General features: G+C 41.8%; 1 protein-coding gene across 2 annotated transcripts in view; it reads right to left on the bottom strand.

Annotated features, from left to right (window-relative positions):
- The window catches only part of LOC119659896, a 266,867-nt gene extending 241,619 nt beyond the window's left edge, over positions 1-25,248 (bottom strand). For both annotated transcript variants that reach the window (XM_038068220.1, XM_038068221.1), the window contains exon 1: positions 24,370-25,248. In XM_038068220.1, the coding sequence (XP_037924148.1) occupies positions 24,370-24,378 (9 nt within the window). In that variant the 5' untranslated portion in view covers positions 24,379-25,248. The remainder of the gene's footprint in view (positions 1-24,369) is intronic.
- Between the last annotated feature and the right edge of the window lie 310 nt (positions 25,249-25,558).

Here is a 25,558-nt window from a genome sequence, read left to right as displayed (position 1 = left end):
ATAAGCAGATTAGAATCGTATCTGCGACCGCTGCAATCTAATAGAATTGAATCGTGGATATGTTGTTAGTTGATATATAATTTTATCAAAAATGTCATATGAGCAATTAAACAGAATATTATTTATCACTGCGGCAGATAATTGTATGGAAAGTTGTATATAATTAAAACAGTTGGGTAAGTGCAAGATCATGCTGTATTGTTTTGCTGGAAAATATAGTTTTTAGTTTTCCTCCTTCCTTTTAGTGGAAAACAATAAAGTACTTGTGATATGCACATGTAATCAGGTAATTGATTACTCCAGGGTTAACTTAGACAGACAATATTAGCCGTTTTTCAGCAGCTCTAATGCTCTGCCTAATAAAACTAATGTTTTACGTACCTCGGAGGTTATATAAGGTATAACAATGGAGCAATTGAATCATAAACAAATTAGAAATAAAACGACAATTAAAGACTGAAAGGCTAATTCGCCTAAAGCTTCTGTACATAATTTTTCTGGGTTCTGGGTTAGACTTCATTTGAAACATGATTTAGTATTGCTAATCACTTTTTAATTGAAAAACTCGTAAGTAATTCAACCATTTGCATTCTCAGATGAAATAAATGCTTCTTGCAATGAAAAATATTAGCTAAAGTGCAGTGGCAAAATCGGGATCACCGTGAACAATTATATACATTTTTATGTGTCCGATAGCTTAGGTAACAAAAAACAATAATTTAAAAATTGGATGAGTGCATCCAATGAAAAATGCAAAAGCTGGAAAACTGAAAAAAAAAAAATAGAAAAATACGAATACATCGTTGGGTGCAAATACCGATACTTCAGGAACCACTTGTTCCCTTCATCAGTGCTAACAAGTTTGCTCATCTGTAGGCTTATTAGTTGTATTTATACTAGTTTAAACGGACAATTTTCTTTTCTATTTTCAGGAAACCGACAAGCACTCAGCGGACAATCCCCGCCACTTCGTTCCACAGCTACCAACACAAAATGGCTGCCTATGGCACGATGATCCACCGCCTCCTATCAATTCCTCTCACAGAGAAAGACTACCGGAGTGAAAAACTCTACATCATGAACACTCAAAGAAGAACGGGTACACTAGCGCCACCATAGACACGATAATCAGGGGACACACACGAAGGTTAGAACTAATAATCTCACTACACTATATACCCAACAATCGACTTCTACCGCTCTAAAACGATCAAGTGTCACCTTCTCAAATCTGCCCAAGCACATCAAACGGACAATGAAAAGGTTTGACATCCTTCGAGCTCGGAGTGACGCCGAAGTAAGTTTTTTTTTAATAATTTTCTTTGTTTTTTTTTTCCTTTTAGTTTTTTTTTATCTTTTTCCTTTACATTTCTTTAATTTAAATTAATTTTTTTTTTCCTATTTTGTTATCATTATATATTTATATATTTATTTGTTTTTTTTTATCTCTAATACACTATGAATTGAATTGCAAATAAGTTTGGCGTAATTTGAGGACTGCCTCCCTCTCTTTTCCTCCTTGCTCCCGCAGAACCTGTATTTAAGGGACATCCTCAAAAAGTGACAAACTGGCCTGAGGATGTCATGGAAGGGTGGGAGCCTCAGGGGCCGCGCCTCATACAAAATCTGAGGCGAAAGAGGCAATAATTGGGACTGTGATCCGTCGTGGATCTTCTACTCATTGATCGCGGCACTCGGGTCGGGAGACTTACGGCTCCATGCGCGCGGTCGAGCCGTTTTTTTTTTTTTATTTATTTTCCAATTTTACTTCGCATTCTGGTTATTATTCGATAGGTCGTCGCGAATTCCCTAGTATTGTCTTTTTGTAATCCGGTGCGGACCCACGTATCGGAATAGACACGTTGATTTTGAAGTAAAGAAGCGTGAGGGATCAAAGCGCTCAAAGGACTCCCCCACATTCCCGAGCCTGGCTAGCACAGAGGAATGCATGAACGTGTCGAGCGAGCACTTTGATGGAGCTTCAATCTTTGCGGGCGGACCTTCATGGTCAACTTAGCCAATTTTTTTAGGTTTCTTGGATAACTCTGCCCTCTAGGTCGTTGTCGGCCACTTAGGATGATCGCTCTGATCATTCGACCCACATAATGCATTACAAATGGCAAATTATCCGAAGGTGTATATCGGACAAACGAAAAGACTGGTAACTACCAGATTTAGGGAGCATATGAAGGAGGCAGAGTTGGTTGTCAAGTACTTCCGAAAACCTACAAAATCTATGGTGGCTAAATATATGGTGGAATGCGACCATAAAATAAGCGACGATGATTTGAAGGTTTTAAAGCAGGTAAGAAAAATTAACCAGCTGGATGCCTATGAAACCTTGTTCATTAGCAATCAACCAGTAGACACTAGGTTGAATTCAGATCTGGGTAATTGCTATTCCCTATTGTTCAAAAAACTTTTTAAGAAAACTAATTAAATAAACCTCTTCTCGTTTCAGCATAGATAAATCAGCCATTAGAATGTTAATTAAATATTTATTCTTTTACAGGACGTAGATATAAGTCTTCTAATTTAGCCATAATTATAATATTATAGGATATAGTATAGGTTTAGACTAGTGTAAATACAACTAATAAGCCTACAGATGAGCAAACTAGTTAGCACTGATGAAGGAACAAGTGGTTCCCGAAATATCGGTATTTGCAAGAATAAATATCCACACCAACGAAAAAGGAGCAACAAGTTTTTTATTATTTCAGATAATTAATCTTTGGAAACACCGCATAATTACACTCAGACCCTTTGTTCTATTCGCTAAAGACCCATTGCTACTATTCACTTACTCAACGAATTTGAGAACGTCTTCCAGAAGATGAGGAGTCAGCTGCATGTGAAATGCTGAGTCGACTCTCCCTCTCTTGATCGCGTTGGCAAAACCACCACTCGAATTATTCTTATATTCCGTTAAAATCCCAACTTTAGGTTTCATTTCCCGTTTCGTAAGATACAGTAAAAATATTGCTCTAATACTCGTAGTCTCGAGTTCTTCTCCGAGAAGAACACTTCCTGGCGAAATCTCATTTTCAACAATTGTCTATATGAACACTTTCAATTTCATCCTGCAAAGTAGGCATGACAGTGGCATTGGCACAGGTCCTACTATTCTGGAGCCAGCCTATTGACGTGCTAGTCTGTTAACCTTCTCAATGACATCCATATCAGGAAAGTTTCATCTAGTCGACCAAGTTTCAAGAGCATTTGGTGGCAGCTCTTTGTTGAGGAGCGATACCGGGCGCACTGGATGAGGGAGCAAACATGCCACTAGGTCGATTTGAAAGAGCGGGACCCCTTCGGGACTACCCGGAGTAGTCTTGGTCGTGTCAAAAAATTTAAGAAACAATTGGAGATTTGGATTATCATTCGCAGAGTTAAGATGTACTCCTAATTTTACATTTTTAATAGAATTAGAAAGTTTTGTAATACATAAATGAAAAAAAAACATTGTAGTTGCTTTTAAAACTATAATTTAAATATATTAATTTTGAACAACTAAAAATAATAAAAGTTTTATGCACATAATTGATGACCCTGAATACTCTATGCAACTCCAACTTTTCCAATAGAACAAAAGGAAAGGAGTCAAAAAATGAAGAATGCAGAATATACAGCAGTTTTTAAAAAGAAAAAGTCGGGAAACCGGAAGCTTGACGCTTCAAGCTTGAACGGTTTTCTGTTTCCCTATCTGAGAAGCATAAGGCAGTTCTCCATTGGCTGATAGCATTGACTCGAGATATTTAAATGGCTGAGTTCTGTTAGCGGTAGTGACCTGCCCAGAACAGAGCGATTTAAATATCTAGGGTTAATGCTAGCAGCCAATGGAGAACTGCGTAATGAAATTGCTCCACTCGTTAACGCAACATGGACGAAATGACATTCCACAACAGGTGTTCTTTGTGATCGACGTATCAGCGAACATCTCAAATCTAAAATTTACCGCAATGTCGTTTGTCCTGTCTGAGTGTTCTGAGTGTTCGTCGACTATAAAACGCAATGAACGGTGTCTTGCGGTAATGGAGACGAAGATGTTGCGTTGAACGTTTGATTACATCCGAAATGAGGATATCTGCGTTCGATATGGGGTTGAACCAATGGTGGAAAAACGGGGAGAGAGGCGTCTTCGATGGTATGGTCACGTAATTTGTGCTAACGAGAATTCACTTGCGAAAATTGGTCTGAGCACCGAAGTCGATGGTAAGCGACCAAAAGGCTGACCGAAACAACGATGGGCGGATACGCTAGATGGAGATTGAACGGGACAAAGGTTGAAGAAAGAGAAGAAGATGTGAGGAACGATGCATGCATGACAGTTCCGGGTCACATAGTTAAAAATTGCAATTGGCTTCCATTTTTTAGAAAGCGATCTAAATAAATCATTTGATAGAAAGCACTGTGTTGATAATAGTCAACCTCATACGCTTCATACTCGGAATTTAATATTATTAGCAAATGTGAAGAACTTAATCTACAGCAAATACAAACAAGTCGGGAAACCGGAAGCTGGACACTTCAGATTGTGTATTTCTTTTATAAAGACGCTTGAGTATCAATTTGTTCCATTGGTACGTAACCCGTAATATATGCATATATTATGTGAAAATATCCACTTTCGGGTGATAATGACATTCAAAATCTTGAATTTCCCAAGAAGTGGCAATTTTGACCTATTATAACTTTGCTAGCAATAGCGCGATTTCCACCAAGCTCGGTAGGATCAAGCAATATAATATAATAATAATAATATAATATATAAGTTTCTCACGGGACACGGAGGATATCGCCAATCCTGCACAGGTTTAAAATGGAGACCTCACCCGATTGTCCAAATTGTGACGGAGTCCCAGAGGACCCAGAGCATATATTCTTTCACTGTACGAGATTCGTGGAAGAAAGGAGGAATCTAGAGGAGACTCTAGGAGAGGTGCTGATACCAGAAAATCTGGTGCCGAAAATGCTAGCACAACAAGAGAATTGGGATGCGGTCAACTGCATGATCGCATCTATCCAAAATAAACTGCGGAAGGCAGAGGCGAGGAGAAAAGCGCAGTCACGTACGTTGCATATAGAAGAAAGGTGATAAAACTAAAATGAGCTGACTCCGCCCCATGATGTAATACCTTAGGGTGGTTCCGTGGGGCAGGGAGGGAGTTGGGGGTGGTTTTAGTGGATAAAAATCCCACACACTGGTGTGTCAAAATCAGTGTCTTCTGAAGATTTCCGCCTCCTCAAAAAAAACAAAACAAGTTGGGAAACCGGAAGCTGGACGCTTCAGGTACGAAAGGTTTTGTGTATTTCTTAGTACGTAGCACGTAATATATCTATATATTATGTGAGAGTATCCACTTTCGGGTGATATTGACATTCATAGTCTTCAATTTTCAAAGAAGCAACAAATTTGAGATATTATAACTTTGTTAGTAATAGTGCGATTTCCATGGTAAGATCATGCTCTATATTATAGCCTATATCACTGCAATTTCATGGCACTAGGATGAACTTAAGGGAGGTTTCTAACCAATTACAAAAAATTGTAGTAATATACTATTATTAACTTTATTTAAACAGATATCGGCATGGAAGGTATTTCAGAGCCCAGGTACCATATAGTGGCAGCCTCCTGATTTTTTTCAGATTGTTCGGTTTGGTAGTTTCTGAGAATGGCCCCCTTAAAGAAGTGATCACTTCCAACCCCCCGCGCTCCCCACCCTTCCAACGAATGTCAAAACTAAGATCGGCTTTGAAAAGTACTAATCAAGACCTTTAATTTGATACCCCACATGACTATATTTGATGAGAAAAAATTTTACACCCCCCTTTTGCATGTATGGGGACCCCCCCTTAAATTCGACATAAAAGGATGTAATTCACTGTATGCGTGAGCGTTCACAGTTCCCACCTTTCTACCAAATGGTATCAATCGCTATAACCGTCTCCGAGAAAAATGCGTGTGACGGACAGACAGACAGACAGACGGACAGACAGACAGACAGACAGTAAACCTATTTTAATAATACGGTTTTGTTTTACATAAAGCCTTGAAAAGGGCTAGGTAGAACTAGATTCCTCATGAATGAAATTTTAATATTTCACTCGAAAGTCAATTATATAATGAATTGCAAATAAGTTTGGCGTAATTTGAGGACTGCCTCCCTCTCTTTTCCTCCTTGCTCCCGCAGAACCTGTATTTAAGGGACATCCTCAAAAAGTGACAAACTGGCCTGAGGATGTCATGGAAGGGTGGGAGCCTCAGGGGCCGCGCCTCATACAAAATCTGAGGCGAAAGAGGCAATAATTGGGACTGTGATCCGTCGTGGATCTTCTACTCATTGATCGCGGCACTCGGGTCGGGAGACTTACGGCTCCATGCGCGCGGTCGAGCCGTTTTTTTTTTTTTATTTATTTTCCAATTTTACTTCGCATTCTGGTTATTATTCGATAGGTCGTCGCGAATTCCCTAGTATTGTCTTTTTGTAATCCGGTGCGGACCCACGTATCGGAATAGACACGTTGATTTTGAAGTAAAGAAGCGTGAGGGATTATCCTCTTTCATTATGACGTCAGCATCTTATTTGTATGGCTTAGGTTGCTGTTAATTCGCACAAAATTGTTAAGTTTGCACTGCTATAACTTTGACACTGATAGTTGGATTTTCGTGAAACTTGGCATGCGAATGAGCTTAAAGGAAGTTTTTCAATGAATTTCTAAAAGTTAGTAATACACTATTAGTAGGCTTCTAAGCGCATGACCCTGATCTCAACGACAAATGCAAATTTCTCCAGCAGCAGGTGAAATTTTTAGACCATGGTAAACTTCCACCGTCGTTTCCTGTCCAAAGCCGCTCACCACCAGGCATTACTTAATGCTTTTCTGTCTGGTCCTAAGGCTGAGGATTCGCGAGTAGTTGTGTGGTCCCCAGAATTCGTCCAAGCTTTTGAAACCGCAAAGCAACAATTGGTAGACGTTGCTCTTTTAGCATTCCCTCAACACAAAGCACTTCTACACCTCTCGCCGTGTCTCCATCAACGGATGAATCAAAACTGGCAATCGTTGAGTTTCGCCTCAAAAGAGTTGAATTCCGCTCAACAGAATTACAACGCCTATAATCGTGAATTCTCTTCTTATTCACGGACCATAAGCCTGACAAAGCATCCCTCGCCAAGTTTGGCACTTAGTCTACATCAGGTAGTTCAGTCAACATTTGTCCGTTGAAGACAATTTAATCGCTGACGCTTTGTCGCGGATCTGTGAGATCAACATCCCAGCTGCAGTCGATTTTTCGGCTATCACTGTGGCCCCGAAAGATGACGCAATTCTTCAGAGCCTGCAATCGGACTCCAAATACAAGTTCAAGGAGTTCCCTATCTTCGACTCCCTCCCTCTATCTACTACGAGATCTCTGAAAAGGTCCATATATCCCGGCTGCTTTTCGTAAAAAGGTGTTTCGCTCGATGCAAGATCTTCCTTAGGTTTCAGCTGTGGGCGGAGTACTGCAACGGAGCGACACCGGGCACACTGGAAAAGGACGCAACCTGCCACAAGGCCGATTTGAATTTCATTCTCAATTCTCAATTTTCGCCGTTAGTGCGTCGATTTCAGTCTCCTTGGATTTACTTTTATGGTCGGTAGGCTGTTAGCTATTGCTTGACCACCTAGGATCTCTCATGAACAAATCTAAGTTTTCTCAGTCCTTTTAGAAGCAAAATTAGATTTATAGGGTTTCTCTAGTACGGAACTAAATATCACCTTCACACCACACAAGGTAATTGGATTATAAGCACGTGGCAAGCATATTCTGAAGCAAGTATATTCTGAATATGTGATCCCAAGACTTCCAGTCTTTGCATACGAGGGTGGGTATGATATCGCCTTTGCCCGTAAATTCGTATCTATTCCCTCTAATAAGGCATAGCACGTCAACCGCACCCATGCGTCATCGTCCACAACTGATTCTAGGACTTCCCGAGAACCCTGCACTCCTACTCCATTGTTCTATTCCAAATGCCCTCACTCGCGGGCCATCTTAGGATTGTAGGTTCTACTGCATATCCTAGCCGCCAATGGAATTGTCGCTCCTTTTTAATGTCCACCTATACACTGTCACTTTCGCCTTCCGATCACCTCGCCTACCGTTACGTGCCAGTACGCCGATTAAATTCTTGGTACGAAATAGTATCAAGCCAGCGTACTTCGATGATACGTTAAAGACAGGTACCCGTGAATGCGTGGAGCTTTCGAGTGACAGTGGTGGCCACTTCCCATGTGTTACTCCCGTATAGCAGCACAGGAAGAACACTAGCATAGGACAGTTTCAACTTCATTTTGCTGTTGATACAACTACATTTACAGATTTTAAAAAAAGCAATGAAAGAGGATCCAGTGCTGTTAATGGGTCTACCGACACCCAATTCAGTGACACCTTCCGCAGAAACCACATTTCCTAGATATACAATTTGATCGACACTTTCGAAGCTCTGTCCATTAATGCCGATAACGAGAGAAGCCTGAAAACACGGCTTTTGTTGGTGTTTATCTTCAAACCGGCTCTGCTTGCCTCTCTTTCCAAATCCAGTGCGATTTGGTCAAAGAGCATGACGCTTTGCTAGAGCAAACAGATGTCATGAGCATAATCCAGGTATTTAAGGAAAGATGTCATAGTCCATTGAGCTCCTCCACGTCCTGCGGACAAGGCGACATGACAATCGTCCTCCGTAACAAGAAGAAATTGTAACGATGATACCTCAAGTACTCTGAAATTTCACTTCGATGCAGCACGTGACATTCAGCGCATTGATATGTCACTCTGATAATATGTTCCTGTGCGGAGCACGCCAAATGCACTTCCTGTTCACTTTGTCAGCAACCTTCTCATTGAAGAAGAGGTGAAACGGAACTCTAAACTCCCCCTATTGTTCCAAAATTATCCGGGGGTTTTGTTCTGGTCGGTACAAGAGGATCCAAAGCGGAAACCAGGCCGTTCTTCATTAATCAAGTTTCCGAGATATTCCTTTAAACGTTTCAGACTTACTTTGGCTATTGTTTTAGCAACGGCAGAAAGCTCCTCCATTTGTGGCGTTGAAGGCGGAAATGGAGTCCCAACACATGGTTTGTTGTTTCTTCGTAAATTCTTTCTATGTACATACATATATACTTCAGACAGTAAGTTACCTAGCTGTTGGCTACGTTTTTTCACAAGGACTAGCTTCAATAGCAACAGTTAGGCTGAAAATACAGTGGAACGCTAACAAAGCGGGGAACAAAACATATGAATCAGATTTCAAAGTTCTATTTAGGAGTGACCTTGTCTATCTCCTTTATTTTGCCAAATTAATGTTTTAACCTTCTTTGCCACAATAGGAAAAGTCGCTTCCTTTCATATTAGTTCTGATTATCTGAGTTGTTTTCTAAATATCCTCCGCGCCGCGTATGAATTTTTCTTGTCTTTTTTCTTTTTCTTTGAAGCTGGAGCTTACCTGGTACCCAGAGCTCGTCTTCTTTCCCATGAATATATTCGAGTGATGTGGACCCGGGCAAAGCAATCTGCTCGCTGAATTGCTTCTCTTATTCATAATCCCTGGGAAACAGAAATCTTTCGAAGGAATGGACAAAAGGAATGACCATCGAGGTTCCGATAACACAGATACATACTTCCGGAGGCGGTTAAAATAATTCTAGAATGACCCAAAAAGAACTTCCACAGATTGATTGAAAGGAAGCAGCCTAGTTGCCGCTCAGCATTCTAGACCTACTGTTAATAGATTTCAAGAAGGCTTTCAACAGTGTCAGCAGTGGGTATAACTGAAAGGCTCTCCGTCAGATCTTAATTAGAGCGATAGATGGAACCACAAACAGAAAATCTAAATTCGTCCAAGCATTGGTCGAACTATGTCGGATTTACGCTGAATATAACTGGTAGTCATCTTGTGTATTGCGAATGTATAAATCATGAGCGTCAACATTTGCGAACTGCTTCTGTCACGCTGCTCCCAGGGCAGAGGTCAAGCAGCGTCCGATGAGCTGCCTCTGCACTGGACGAAACCGTAAGCCGCTTTCGTCCCTGATATATGAAACGTCATGTGCTAATTTGAGGTGAAATTTCAGAAGAGTTTGAAGTTGAAAGCGAGGTCTGCCGAAGCTGCTCGTTTTCTTTTTTTATCGGTGACGTCCTTCATTCTGCCTTAGGTAGAGGACATGGAGAGGATTAATGGACAATGCCATCTTTCCTTAAACACCTCGAATACGCCGATGATATCTGCTTGTTTTCTCACTGTATCATCGATCTTGGCTTCTGGATTTGTAGAAGAAAGCGAGCTGAGCCAGCCTCGGGGAACTGCGGTCTGAAGCTGATGGGGCGGCGCCTACAAAACAGTGATTTCCAAAATCAAAGGCAAACGCTTTCCATCAATTACTTGCCCTAAATTACTAGACGAAATAGTGACAAACCTTTTCCCATAAAATCCGAATACCATTAGCCTCCCTATTGTCCATGTGGATCCCATCGAAATTCTAATAGTGACCGAGGAAAAGGTCCTAGAAGCTGCAAAGAAAATAGCAGAAAATAAGGCTCTTGACTTGGATAGTATCCCCAACAAAGCCCTTAAGACAGTAGTGAATATTGCCTAAATATGTTTGTCGAGATATTTACCGCATATCTTAAGGAAGGAGCACTTCCCACAGAATGGAGAAAACAGAAGCTGATGCTTATCCCCAAGCCAGAGAAACCTTTGGGTGAACCATCATCCTACAGACCGATATGCTTTCTAAATAATACTGGCAAATTATTTAAATGAATACTACCACAGATTACTTCCGATTGCCGAAAAGGAGGGTGGCCTCTCTGTAAACCAGTTCGGATTTCGAGAGAAGGTCTGCGACCGATGTGATTAACCTATTGGCTAACATAGCTAAGGCTACTCTTGAAGAGGACCAATGCTATGCAGTGATAACACTTGATGTGAAGAATGCCTTCAATTCCGCAAGATGGAGCGAAATACTAGAGCGGCTAACTAAATTGTTGGCGACTTTTTAATTGATAAGTTTTTGTACTGCGATTCATAATCGTACCAAACAACATGCGGAGTTTCACCAGGGTCCGTCCTAGGACCACTCTTGGGGATAATTATGTATACTGAAATACCGACGTTAGATTTCGGCTTCGCGGGCGACATTGTGCTGACGGTTGTTGCACGCCTCCTCGAAGAAGCCGAAATTTACACCAATGAACACGACATTAAGTCGTGGCTGAAGAACGCACACCTATCGCTCGCAGAGTATGAGACGGAAGTAGTACTTATCACTAAACAAAGGAAGAGTACGTCTATGAAAATCAATGTTGGGATATAGATAATACATTCCTAGCCTGCGCTCAAGTTTTTAAGCGTAATGATTGACCATAGGCTAAATTTTAAACTACATGTGGAGGGTACAGCAACTAGGGCATATAACACCGGAACACTGCTGGCGAGAATACTTCCGAATATAGGTGGGCCAAGTTCGAGCCGTCGTCGCTTTGTTTCAAGGGTGGTAAGCTCGATCCTACTATATGGAGCCCCATTGTGGTCGGAAGCACTGTAAATGGAAGTAAATGGAAGAAAAATGGGAGCTGCATATCGCTTAACTGCACTCCGAACACGTTCCGCCTATCGAACAATATCCGACAAAGCGGCCTGTGCGATAGCAGAGATGATCGCAATTGACATTCTGGCGACAGAAAAACAACGCCTTTATGATCGAACGTATCTCACGGGAGGACCTTCGGTCCGCCGGTTTCAGTCCGGGCAAAGTAAAACTATCACCGAGTGGCTCTGCTGCCAAATGGGTTATTAGGAGACGGATGGAGTGACCCCACGATGAAGTAGGTTACGTTTTGAGCGGACACGGAGTTTATCGAGCATACTTCCATCGTTTTGGGCATGAAGACTAGCCATATTGTTCAACGTGTCCGAATATTGCAGAGGACGCAGAACACGTGCTTTTTCAATGCCAGTTCGCAGTTAAAAGAGCGGCAGCAAAGCTAAAACTGGAGGGTACTTCACTACGGAAAACATGAAGAGTCATATGTTGAAATTGAAAGTGTGAAGTGATCGCAACTATCCATAGAAAGTTTTGGTAGGAGGAAGTCAGTGGAAAGAAGGAACGAGTGAAGAGCACTAGCGCGAACATGAGTGCAAGTTAAATTCTGATCTGAGTCCCAAATACTGCCACCACCAAGTTTAGGAGAAACAGTCCGTGCAATTCATCGGCTAAAAAATCATAAGTCGCCAGGAGCCGATGGAATTACAGCCGAATTGGTTAAATATGGAGGCGACCAGTTACACCAAGTGGTTCATCAACTTGTGCTCAAGGTATGGGACAGCGAATCAATGCCTGACGATTGGCAGCGAGGCATAATCTGTCTCATACATAAAAAGGGAGATATCACACAGTGCAGCAATTATAGAGGTATCACGTTGCTGAGTACCATCTATAAGATATTCTCCACTATCTTGCTAGGCCGGATAGCCCCATACGCCCAGAACATCATTGGCCCATACCAAAGAGGCTTCACTCCAGGCAAATCAGCAACAGATCAGATTTTCTCTCTGCGGCAGGCGATGGAAAAACTGTTGGAATATGGACAACAGTTGCACCATCTATTCATCGACTTTAAAGCCGCCTATGATAGCATAGCCAGGGTAAAACTGTACACGGCCATGAGAGAATTCGGTATCCCGACGAAATTAATAAGACTGACTAGGCTGACCCTGACCAATGTGCGAGGCCAGATAAAAGCAGCAGGATCACTCTCAAGACCATTCGACATCAACAACGGTCTACGACAAGGGGATGCGCTATCATGCGTCCTCTTTAACCTGGCCCTCGAGAAGGTGATCCGTGATGCTGAGGTGAATGCAAGAGGTACGATCCTCTTCAAGTCCACCCAACTACTGGCCTATGCTGACGATATCGACATCATGGGAAGAACCACCCGAGACGTTCAAACTGCCTTCATCCAGATCGAGCAGGCGGCGCGAGATCTTGGGCTGCACATCAATGAAGGCAAGACAAAATACATGGTGGCAACGTCAGCACCGAAGACGAATCAACCAACAACATCAAACCGCACTGGTCAAACACAAGCACGAACAAGAATAAGGATAGGAGAATACAACTTTGAGACCGTTGACAATTTCTCCTATCTAGGGTCGAAAATCACAACCGATAACAACTACGATGATGAAATCCGCGCAGGGTTGTTGTCAGCCAACAGAGCCTACTTCAGCTTACAAAGACTGTTCCGCTCGAAACATCTCACCATAGGGTCAAAGCTCTTACTGTACAAGACTATGATCTTGCCAGTCCTCATGTATTCCTCGGAAACTTGGGTTCTTAGCAAGAAAAATTGCGAACTCTTGGCCGCGTTCGAGAGAAGAATCCTCCGAAGAATTTTTGGCCCCCTACATGAGGATGGACGATTCCGTAGCCTACACAATGACGAAATCTATGAGCGATACCATGACCGTCCGGTTGTGGATAAAATGCGGCTCAATAGGTTACGGTGGGCGGGTCACTTAATCCGTATGGATGAAGATGATCCCACCCGGAAAGTCTATAAGGGCAATATCTATGGTAGGAAAAGAAGACGAGGCAGACCCTGCCTAAGATGGAGCGATGGCGTGGGCCAGGACGCCAGACAGCTTTTAGGGATATCGAATTGGTGGACCTCGGCGCAAAACCGGGATGTCTGGAGTTCCTTATTAAGGCAGGCCTAGACCGGATACCGGTTGTTGCGCCGTTGATGATGATGATGAGTCCCTCGAGGCAAGTGGAAGGAGCAGGAGGTAGTTTCAGTGGGTAGGAGCCTAGAGTAGCTTTTGAAGCTTTCCACCTTGCAACGAAAAGAAAGACTGACAGACAGACATTGAATCGATTCAATAAGGACGATGACCAAATGAATAAATTAAATAAATCGCTTTACGATAAACTGAACACTGGTCACACCGGAGGAGGTCGGCGAATTTTATCAAACAACTGATTCCCAGGACAATACATCCATTTAGCACAGGACAACACAACCATAAACGGAATATTCAAATCACCATCCGAATCGGCTGTGACCTGATAACATAAAGATTTATTTGAGTTCATCCATCATGAATGGATTGGTGACACCGTTAAAACTATCAACCCAGCCGGGTTTGTCAGGAACCGTTGAATCACTGAAATATTATAAGTATCGGTATCATTATGTTACTATTCTCGGCCTGCAAGACTGACATTGTGCCACAAAGGCTCATATAATTTGCATTGCTGTGTGTTTTTATAAAGGAAGGGCTACTTTTTTATTCTCCTGGGTTCATGTCGTGAATACTGTCACAGGGCCTGCAGCACTGACGCAATTGTTGTTTTCCTATTATTTCAAACCTAGTCACGAGCAAATTATGAAAATTCGAAATGAATAATCAAGTGAATAACCAACCCAGAATTAGGTGTTTTAAATACCCAGAGTATATAATGAACCTGTTAGGTGTTGAAACCGGGGTCAGGTGAAGGGAATGCGGGGGCGATTCAAAACATGCCATCCAAATGAATCCAAGAGTTACTTCGTGCCGTTGACAATGTAAGGTTTGTAATACATAATCGTCCTTTTCAACCTTTTTACTGTCTCACAGTATCTAGTATCTTGCCGTGTTGATGGTCTATCCCTGAGCTAAATATTCAATCCAAATACTACCTCTGTGGTCCCAAACCACGCATGCCCTGTTTTTTTTTTTTTGGCTGAAACTGTGGTTTTGATTTTTCGACGGTGGATGAAAACATGTAACGCTACTGTTGGGAGCATCTTTTGATTTGAGACGTATAGAGAAAGGCACCTTCGGTGGTATGGTCATATAATTCGCGCAAACGAGAATTCACTTGCCAAGACTGGTCGAAGTCGATGATAAGCGATCAAAACGCCCGCCGAATCAACGGTAGCTTACGCTGGATGGGGACTTGAAAAACTCGCGACTGCCTCCAGATCAGGCCTTTGATAGAACAAAATGGCATAACCGACCACGACGAGCCGATCCCGCTTGTGAACGGAACAAAGCCTAAAGAAAAAGAAGAAGAATTGGGCAACGCCCATACATAGGTTCAAGCTTATTAAAAATCTCAACTGGAGTTTTTTCCCTCCACAGCGAGGTAGCGGATGTCATTGGGGATTACGCACTTAGCGGGAAATTGGATAGATATTTTCCGCAAAATTTGGGTCAAGATTTTTGAACATAATTAATTTTGCTTTTAAGAGGAAAAGTCAGATGACGCGGTAGTGCTCCCAATATCTGTAGCGCCCTCTTCACTTATTTTCTGGCCGCACCAACGTGTCACCAGTCCCTGGCTATTTTTCTCAAACTAGACTATTGAAGATACCAGCAGTACTATCATCGCCAAAAGACATGTAACAAGTCTTTGTGTCGACTAGTTGCCAGAAAGTGTCTATCTAGGCCTTTGGTGGACCTGTCTATGGTGCCTAGGTGATAAAAAATGAACGGTGTGGTCTGGTGAAACGATAGTGATTTTCGTTAAGGCACGGAAACGTGCAGAAATGGCAGTAATAATACCACGGTAAGTGCGTGGATTATCATAGTACCGGAACATATATAGTTCTATGTCGAAGTTCTTGATACCTAACGATCGAGTTTCTTGAGAAACACAAATATTGGTGCGCCCCTTGTAACGGCTCTTATAATTCCCTCGGCCTTACCGTTTCTAGTGCAATTTTCAAGCGCACGGAAACGTATTTGGATGGATTGAAGTGATTTGTCGAAAAGGTAAACAGAATAGTCTACCGCTCCCAGTTCCACGAAAGGCTATGTAAGATTTAATATGGTGTAATACTGGAAATTCCAAAACTGTTCCTCCAATCATTAATTAAAATAATTTTCGGTTGATTTGGTTGAACAGGGTTTATATGTTCGCTACGAAGAATTCTTTCTCCCGCGCCTAGCCTTCTGAATAAACTGCTTCCTCCAGGACATTTAGATTCCTAGGGGATATAATAAAAAAAAGTAAAAAGTGGCTTTCCTGACTGATATCTCAGGAATAACTTCAAAAAAAATTCACATCGGCTGCAAGTTGAACTGAGGACTAGGCTGCCTTCATTCTTACCATTTCAAACAACTGCTCACACAGCTTTTTAGAAGAATATCAATATCATTTACTAAGTATAATATGTAAGAATATCCACTATGTAAAGGATAATACGCGGATCACTAAAAACCACAGGCTTGAACAGGGCAAACATAATCATAATCACCGATGTCAACGGAGAGGGATTGTTTCATCATCATCATCAACGGCACAACAACAGGTATCCAGTCTAGGGCTGCCTTAATAAGGAAATCCAGACATCCCGGTTTTGCGCTGAGGTTCATCAATTCGATTCCCTAAAAGCTGTCTGGCGTCCTCACCTACGCCATTGCTCCATCTCAGGCAGGGCCTGCCTCGCCTTCTTTTTCTAACATAGATATTTTCCTTGTAGACTTTCCGGGCTGGATCATCCTCATCCATACGGATTAAGTGACCCGCCCACTGCAACCTGTTGAGCCGGATTTTATCCACTACCAGACGGTCGCAGCATCGTTCATAGATTTCGTCGTTATATAGGCTACAGAATCGTTCATCCTCATGTAGGGGACCAAAAATTCTTTGGAGGATTCTTCACTCGAACGCGACCAAGAGTTCGCGGTTTTTTGCTAAGAACCCAAGTCTCCGAGGAATACATAAGGACTGGCAAGATCATAGTCTTGTACAGTAAGAACGTTGACCCTATTTTGTAAACTGAAATAGGCTCTGTTGTGTGGCCTCCTATTTTATTCTTCCATTCTTTCCTATCATTTTTGTCAGGTCCGTTCAAGGTTGAAAATGTTTGTTGGCTGCGACCTCCTGGATCTGGATAAGGAAATTACCAGAACGAATTGAAAGCGGAAAAGTTAATATTATGCGAGATGAATGCAGAGAAATCATTCTCCATAAGTTGCTAGCCAATTTTTACTCTTTTTTGAAGAAAAAGAGAGATTACACCAGGCAATTCAAAGGAAATCGCAACAGATAACCAAAAGGAAAGGGATCAACTGATGCACTTCAGGAACAAGTTATGACTTTTTTCTGTGCTTAGTTGTGATATTCCGATTTATGCAAAATACCTTTCAGTCAATTCGACTGCCTTCAATATGCTATAAAATCAGTTTTTCAAAAATCAATTGTAGAGGTATCCTACAGACTACTACTTAATTCCACTCGAAGAATGGTTGAACATTGCCGACAGTGACATAGCAACAGGACCGCGGAGAGAAAATCCGGGCCCGGGTGAAAATTATTCTGGACCCTCTATTATCCCTTTAGCGCTAGCTGCTTCTTATTTCCTCCCCCTTTTTTCACGCCTGGGAATATTCGATAAGTCTGGAAACAACAAAGTGGAAGGCTAGTAGCATCAGAGTTCACTTCTTAAGTCCTTCTTGCCTTGATTCAAATATTTTTTTTTATCTTAAAAAGGTAGAGCCAAGGAGAAGATCTCCCCTGTAATCCCTGTACCGCAAGACATAAAATAACTAATTTGTTATTCAAACGTTGATGAAACGCTGAATTGGGAACTAATTAGTTTAGAACACTACTGTGCAGAGTGTACCAAATGAAAGAGGTTAAATACATCCCCTCAAACTGAGTTTTCTGAGGATGGAACTAATGTCACGTTCGTTATTTTCCAATCCTTAATACTTGCTTATTCTCAACGGAGCGTAGAAACTTACTTAGGCCTATAGGTACATCCTTTATGCCTTTGTAAAGATCGTCCTAAGGAAAGTTAGCAATTTGGGAGGACAATAGATACCAGGTAGTTAGTAAACAATAGATGTTATAATAAGCTCTAATGGCTTAACCTTATCTCAACTTTTTGATACGTCTTCATCCAAGTTGCACTGATATACGAGTCTAGAGCCTACCCCCTATTATCCCCTTTTATATCCAAATTTCTATTTCGGGCCCCCAAGAAAACTTCGGGCTCGGGTGGAATCGGGGAGGAAAGAAGAGCTATCAAGAAAATCAAAAATAGGGACGAAACTTGAGCATGCAGGTCCGGTATTAGCCGAACTTTTAGCCAGACACGGGAAAGTGGAGGTCCTTTCGAACAATTCAATTACTGAAAGTTAATCAAGAAAAACTTCACGTGTCCTTAATCACAAGCTTCGGAACTGCGTCCTCATCTGAAAACTTAAATAAAAATAGGAAAATTTGCTAGTGCAGAGAATCCAAGCGGGAAAAAACTGGGAAGGAAACCGTTTGACGCCGGAAAATTCGTGCCTTTAATACAGATTTTTAGAAGCACACCGGCATCTGAAAACCTAAACAAAATAGGAAAATCAGATAGTGCAATGAAACCAGGCGACAAGAAACTGATAAGGATACGACAATGAAGATTCAATCGTGCGAGTGGCGCTCAAAAACTCGAGAGCCAGGAGCTGCGATCGAGAAAGGGAAATCGATGACGGATCGCATCCTCGAGCTCCACAAAACCGTTTAGTACTTTCAAGAAACTAACTCCACTAAGAGGTTATTTCTTCGAATAGAACATGGTTCACTAATTTACTTTATGAAAAGCAACTTATACTTAATTTTATCCGCTAGATGACAAGTCGACACCTTTTTGTATGCAAGATATACGGAGACGAATGATCAACCTGAAACCAAAAAGCATATTAGAGCCAATCGTCGCTAAAATACCTAAAGATTGAAAGAACTGAAACTTTAAATAGGGTCAGCTATCCCAAAAATTAACACCACGTATCGAATATAGGGTCGTACAACCCCACGCTTTTGACTGAGCAGCACCACCCCAAATATTTAAATCATCTCCAGTAAATGTAATGAAAAGGATACGTGAATAGAATCACATCAGATAATGAAAATATTTTGCCGCTCTCCTTTGTCAATATACACGAGGGTGGCCTAGAAATAAGCCTGGTCGGAAAATAACAGCGGATCCGCAATATGCTTGCAGCTGGTTCGCATCGCAAAATTTCCTTATAAAGGCCTTCCTCAAAGCCTTCCGCGCTTTAATAGGATCAACTCGCATTACACCCGATAATTTCCTTTTTTCTAGTGCTTCTCACGGACCAAGACTTTCGACCCCGTTACTGAACAGAACAAAGGCTAAGGAAGAAAAAGAGGTCCTTGCTCGATTTTTTCTTATCTCCGATTAAAATTTCTTCCTGGAAAATTCTTGTCGACGACCCTTACTTTCAGTCCTTAAATTCAAGAGAACCGTCCGCTCCGTCCCATATACTTTCACTTTGTTAAATTGTCCATAACTTCCAAAGAAGACGTTCTTTTTGAAAAAATACGCTTCAGTGCCGATTTTTCGCAAATTTTAATCAACAACCGACATTAAATTTACTCCGTTGGTAAACGAGTCCAACCGATATGTCAGCAGTTTTAACAAACCTCATCAATGTAGCGTGGTGGCGTATATCGCATTAATGAAAATGCCAGAAAAGGATCGAACGGTCGTCGGTTATCCTTCTGTGAGAAGGGCGTCCCCAGCAGCAGATCAACGGAGTCTAATTTGGCAGTGGTTGGGAAGCAATTGCATGCGATCACAGGACGTTGAGCGCTTTCGGCAGTGACTGACTTGTAGATGTACTGCCTGTGGTTTAACTCGGAATATAATGACACTTCGTCGCAATACGGCAATCGGCATCGTCCATGGTACCGAAGGAGAACCAATACAATGTGGTTGATGACAAAGTCGGGCCGCAGGACGCTTTGTCTACTTCGTCGAACCCAAAACCGCCGCCTGCAACCACGGGGACCAAACCCAGGGCTAGCAGCATTCTAATAAACGCAAACACTTGAAGTGGTGAAAACAAACCATGAATACCGACTTTACAAGGAGCAACATCAACAAAAACTGCGAATATTGAAGCACTGGAATTTCAACCTGGGGAAATTGGTGATTGAGCAAATACTTTTTTTGGAATAGATTGAATGTCAAGAGCGGCAAATTATCGCTGGCTATTATACTCTTTTTGAACATGCTCAAAAGGGCAGCTTGCACAATAAAATCAGCACAATCCTGTTGATGTGGACATTCCAAAGTCCATAAGAAGCACGTCACATACTCAGTATAGCACAGTAACTATATTTTCTGCTCAACAAAGACTACCCTTCAAATGGGAACAGTGACTTAATTGTGAGTTGAAGATTATATACTACTATTTACGATTGGCTTTTACTATTTTGTTCGCGACGTGCGCCATCCAATGCAGGTCCTTCACTGGTGTGGAAATTGATAATCCAGCACTGTCACATGAGGGTCTACAGAATGCCGATTAACAACGGACGGCCGGGAAATACACTGACGAACTCTTTGACAGAAGGTGCCCACCTTCACAAAACAAAAATCTTGCCCCAATTACACGTCGTGGATACCCGTGCAAAAGATGATCCTTCGGTAAAGATGTTCGATGAAAGGAAACCGTGGATACTACTAACTATCAAGACCCCTTGGGGTTCCTTTGCAGGAAACCCTACCATTCAGCTATGCAACTAATGATGGAAATACAACAAGAAAGAAAAAATTAGAAGTAGTAAAAAATTGGAGCCATTTTTATCTCCCATAAGCAAAATAATATCTTTCAAAGTGTCCTTAGGGTCAAACTCAAAATTTTAATAACTTCTAGAACAATGAACCGTGAAAAACTTCCGTTGGCTTTAAAAACTGCTATATCTACTTTGAGGTAAAATAACAAACGAATGTGAAATCCAACGTGGAGTCTGACAGCATTCTATGACTCTTCCGGTTATCGATAGCGTCCTTTATTTTGCCTTGCTCGGTAGTCAATAGGACTTCAATGAACCGTAACATATTTCCTCAAGCACTGCAATTACGCTGATGACATCTGCTTTCTCTTCTACCGAATCATGAACCTTGTCTAAACGACTCCTACAAAAGTAGGTAGAGTCAAACTGAAGACAAATACCAAAGAGATCCTTAGTCTGATGGGATATTATCTTTTTCCGATCTGTATTATTGGGTAGAACATTAATAATTTTCGCAATTTCGTTTAAAATCTCAAAGTGCAGATATCTCAACACCGACATCAAGCTAAGCTTTTCCGCGCCAATATTCTCCCTGGCTTCTCTGTGTGCAACTATACCGGAGCAGCACATTGCAATGCCGGCAGCGCGATAGTTGTGGGGATTGAACGCTAGCCTCTCAGTCTCGTCACCCCGTGTTCGAATTCCAGCCGTTGGATATTCATGTTTGTCATTGTGTTTGGCTCGCTACTCTGAGCTTATCACCTGCACGACATTAGGTGGGACCATAATGAGAGCGAAGCACACAGTCCCACTAAAAGTAAACTGGGAGTGGGGAAATAACAGCAAAGAGACTGTGTGGGTGGTCCGTAAAGTAGGAAACAGGAGGCTTACAGGAACATTACTGTCATTGTTACTCGAAACTTCAAGCCTTCGTCAGCACTCTAGCCCGACAGAATCTCGAACGAAAAACTGTATCGATCTGTATGGCATTAGGCACCGGTAACGGCCGAAAAAGTAGTCATTAAGGTACACTTTAAGAAAGGGTGACTTCATTGCTGGGTATGCAATGGAACCCATTACGCCAGAGCAGCTGATAAGTGGGTCGCCCTAAAAATACATGGCGCGGAAAGATAGAGAAAGAATGTAGGCTTGTCAGAAGGGCCGGTTGAAAACTTGAACACATTCCAGGAATGTTGGTTGTTAATGTTGGTTGCATATGCATCTGCTACACTGGTCAGAGGTATGTACATCATAAAAGACAAAATTCAAAGGACAAGAATTTTGAAAATAGCGTATAATTGGCCTTAAGATATCAGACAATAATAGGATGGAGTCTCCTTAGAAAAAAAATTTAAAAAGCAAAGAAGCTCATCAAAAACATACACATAAAATCGAAAATTGAACGATGAGTTGGCCGTTATCAGAGAATTTCTCTATGAGGCAGGAGCGCTCTAGAACATATTTTTAACATGTTTCCCTGCATTTTTTGTTGTGTTTGATCATTTGTGTTTGATTATTATTATTTATCAACGGCGCAACAACTGGTATCCGGTCTAAACCTGCCTTAATAAGAAACTCCAGACATCCCGGTTTTGCGCCGAGGTCCACCAATTCTATATCCCTAAAAGCTGTCTGGCGTCCTCACCTACACCATCGCTCCATCTCAGCAGGGTCTGCCTCGTCTTCTTTTCCTACCATAGATATTGCCCTTATAGACTTTCCGGGTGGGATCATTCTCATCCATACGGATTAAGTGGCCCACCCACCGTAACCTATTCAGTCGGATTTTATCCACATGACATGGTATCGCTCATAGATTTCGTCGTTATGTAGGCTACGGAATCGTCCATCCTCATGTAGGGGGCGAAACATTCTTCGGAGGATTCTTCTCTCGAACGGGGCCAAGAGTTCGCAATTTTTCTTGCTAAGAACCCAAATCTTCGAGGAATACATGAGGACTGGGAAGATCATTGTCTTGTACAGTAAGGGCTTTGACCCTACGGTGAGACGTTTCGAGGGGAACAGTTTTTGTAAGCTGAAATAGGCTCTGTTGGCAGCCAACAACTGTAAGCGAATTTCATCGTCAGCATAGGCCAGTAGTTGGGTGGACGTAAAGGGGATCGTACCTCTTGCATTTACCTCAGCATCACGGATTACATTCTCCAGAGCCAGGTTAAAGAGGACGCATGATAGGGCATCCCCTTGTCTTAGACCGTTGTTGATGTCAAATGGTCTTGAGAGTGATCCTGCTGCTTTTATCTGACCTCGCACATTGGTCAGGGTCAGCCTAGTCAGTCTTATCAATTTCGTCGAGATACCGAATTCTCTCATGGCCGTGCACAGTTTTACCCTAGCTATGCTATCATAGCCGGCTTTAATGATAGAATAAATTATAATTTGGGATGCATGCCTAACGTTGCAGAGTCGAGCAATCTCTTTCTAGGCTACCACCAGCTACGGCAACGCTTTGTTTTAGAATGATTTGTCAGGATATGCCGACTTGAGAACTATTTTCTCTAGTACTTTTAATTGATCATGAAGCTCGACCGAAATTGGTATGTACCACCTTTAATTCCATTAAAAAAGTGAACCGGGGAATATGAAAAAGAAGATATTCGCTAGCTGTTGCTAACCCAATCTCCTCCAAACTCTTTTAACATCTTTCAAGACAGGCTTCGTACCGAAAGAGAGTTACTTATTTTTTTGTAGAAAACTACCGCTACAGCTACTTAACTTTTCGTAAGGATTCTACACGGGAGATTAGGAGTACGTGTGGCAAAGTATTATATATTAAAAATAGGCGACTTACGATTTCATCCAGGGAAGAGGCTACTCATCAGACACTGCCTGCAGGACGAAATCGCAAGTCATCTATTTTTGTAAATTTCAGTTCAAGCCCCGAAGAGAGGAGTCAGTGGACCAGAAACCGAGCCGAAAGTTTCTTTCCAACTGGTACGATCCTCAGGACTCCCTCATATCCTTAAAGAAAATTGAATATTAGTTCACGATCAAACCTGATTTAGAAAGCACTGCTCACTTGTCCACCGTCATAAATTTGCCTAAACGTCACAAAATTGTAAGAAAATAAGTTGTTTCTGAGATTTTTTGTTCTCAACGATTTTGTGTCGAAATCGAAATGAGTTTGGAACCCCTACCGGAATAGCAAATTTGATGCAAAGTTTATATTCAACAAATAGCATTTAAACAGGACGAGAGAGGGCCAGATAAGCTCCCTGCAAAAATTTGGATTTCATTTCAAGTAAGGTAAAATCAAATCCTGAAGACACCACTTTTTACCATATTTGTCAATGAGATATTTGACGTTTTCCCCGCGGGCGTCCCTAATTAAGAGTTCAATAGATCACTTAATGCGGATGATAGAGGCTCTCGTAACGCTCTTGAAATTGTCGTTTGACTCCTGTAAAAAGGAAATCCACTTAAAGTTGGAACTACAAGGATTATTAGTTTTCAGCCCCTTATGAAATGTAAATAAATCAATACATCGCCTATATTTGGAGAATTTTAAGGGACAGATTTTCCCCTTTTATTCCACCCTTAGGTCGTCCTGATTCCCTCTTATATTTTCCAAAAAAGAATTCAATACCACTCCATCCAATTCATTAATTTTCAATAACTCTGCCCATAAATTGGATTCTTCTAACAAATGGATACCATGGCTTAGTATATGGACACCATGGCTTAGTATATAAATTGATAAAAAACAGATGTTCAAGGATAAGATACTTCAGTAGATGGCGTACATATTTGAACTATTATAGAAAGAAGAGAACATACTTTTCTCATTAAATTTCCTTACGAATTTTCGGAGTCACCATAAAATTCTGTCGGTCGTGAAATTTCCACCAAAGTTGTCGATAACATGTAAACACTTTCCTGATCACTTTCCGATGAATTCGATCTAAATCACTTTTAATCCATCTGCAACTTTTCACTTTTCATTCATGCCCACATCAACCAATTACAAATTTATTCATTTTTCATTTCAAAATTTATGACGTAATCCGCCAAAAGGACAGCCCAAAAACGTTTTGCAGTTAATCAATGAAAACCATCAACAACACCTCAACGATCACCGCAGCGTAAAAAATTATCGCGGGCACTTTTTATCTTATGAAATTCATGAATTGAATCGACACCTAAACGAAGGGTCACCACCGAGGGTCGGTCACTCTCCACTCGCGTGTTATCACGAAAAGAAAAGAATCTTAAACCTCACAAACGCACGCACGAAGATGAGCCAAGTATCGAAGCACCGAAAGAAGACTTGACCTCGTCATCCAGGTGACTGAGAAGTCCAATTAGACGCAGGTTCCTAACGCACCGAACCGAGGTCTCATCAGCAGCCTCAACGCTCCTATTCACTTCCCTTGCACCACAATCACCAAAAAAAATCCGCCCGAAACACGATATGGTCAGGATACGAATGTTAACAGCAGTGTTCCCTTCTACAACAATTATCCTTGTTTGCAGGCTAGAATCGCGACGGGCGCATCCTTACGGCACTCGTATCGGATCCCGTGTACGACCTCTATGAGAATTCACTTAGAACTAAGGCTAAGCCCAATAAGAGGCTACACGGAATACTTTTTCCGCCTCTTTCCAGCTCACCTGGTATCGAGGCCCAGGTACCACTTCGAATCATTTTCGAAAACTGCAGCCTGGAAGTTCGACAAACCATTGATTCTGGGGTTCTATACGAAATTGTTTTTGCATTCCAAACAACTTGTGTGGAAATGAGAGATGACTGTGGTGGAAGGGAGCTGAAAACCAGTTTCCGAATATGATGAGGGTGTGACAATGAGCTACTGAAACTACCAGAAACTTGCAAGTCAAAAGGGGACGGCTACTGTGTTTGCTACAATGAAAGAGCTCCCACTTTTGAGGAGTGGTTTCCTATTCAAGTACGGTGGGAATGGAGTCGTTGTGGTTAGAGGAGGGAACTTCTCTTGTGGGCAGTGGAATT

Source organism: Hermetia illucens, chromosome 6 (genome assembly GCF_905115235.1).
Source record: "Hermetia illucens chromosome 6, iHerIll2.2.curated.20191125, whole genome shotgun sequence".
Taxonomy (NCBI): Eukaryota; Metazoa; Arthropoda; class Insecta; order Diptera; family Stratiomyidae; genus Hermetia; species Hermetia illucens.
Note: the sequence above shows the minus strand (reverse complement) of the source record. Positions and strands in the feature narration are given on the sequence as shown.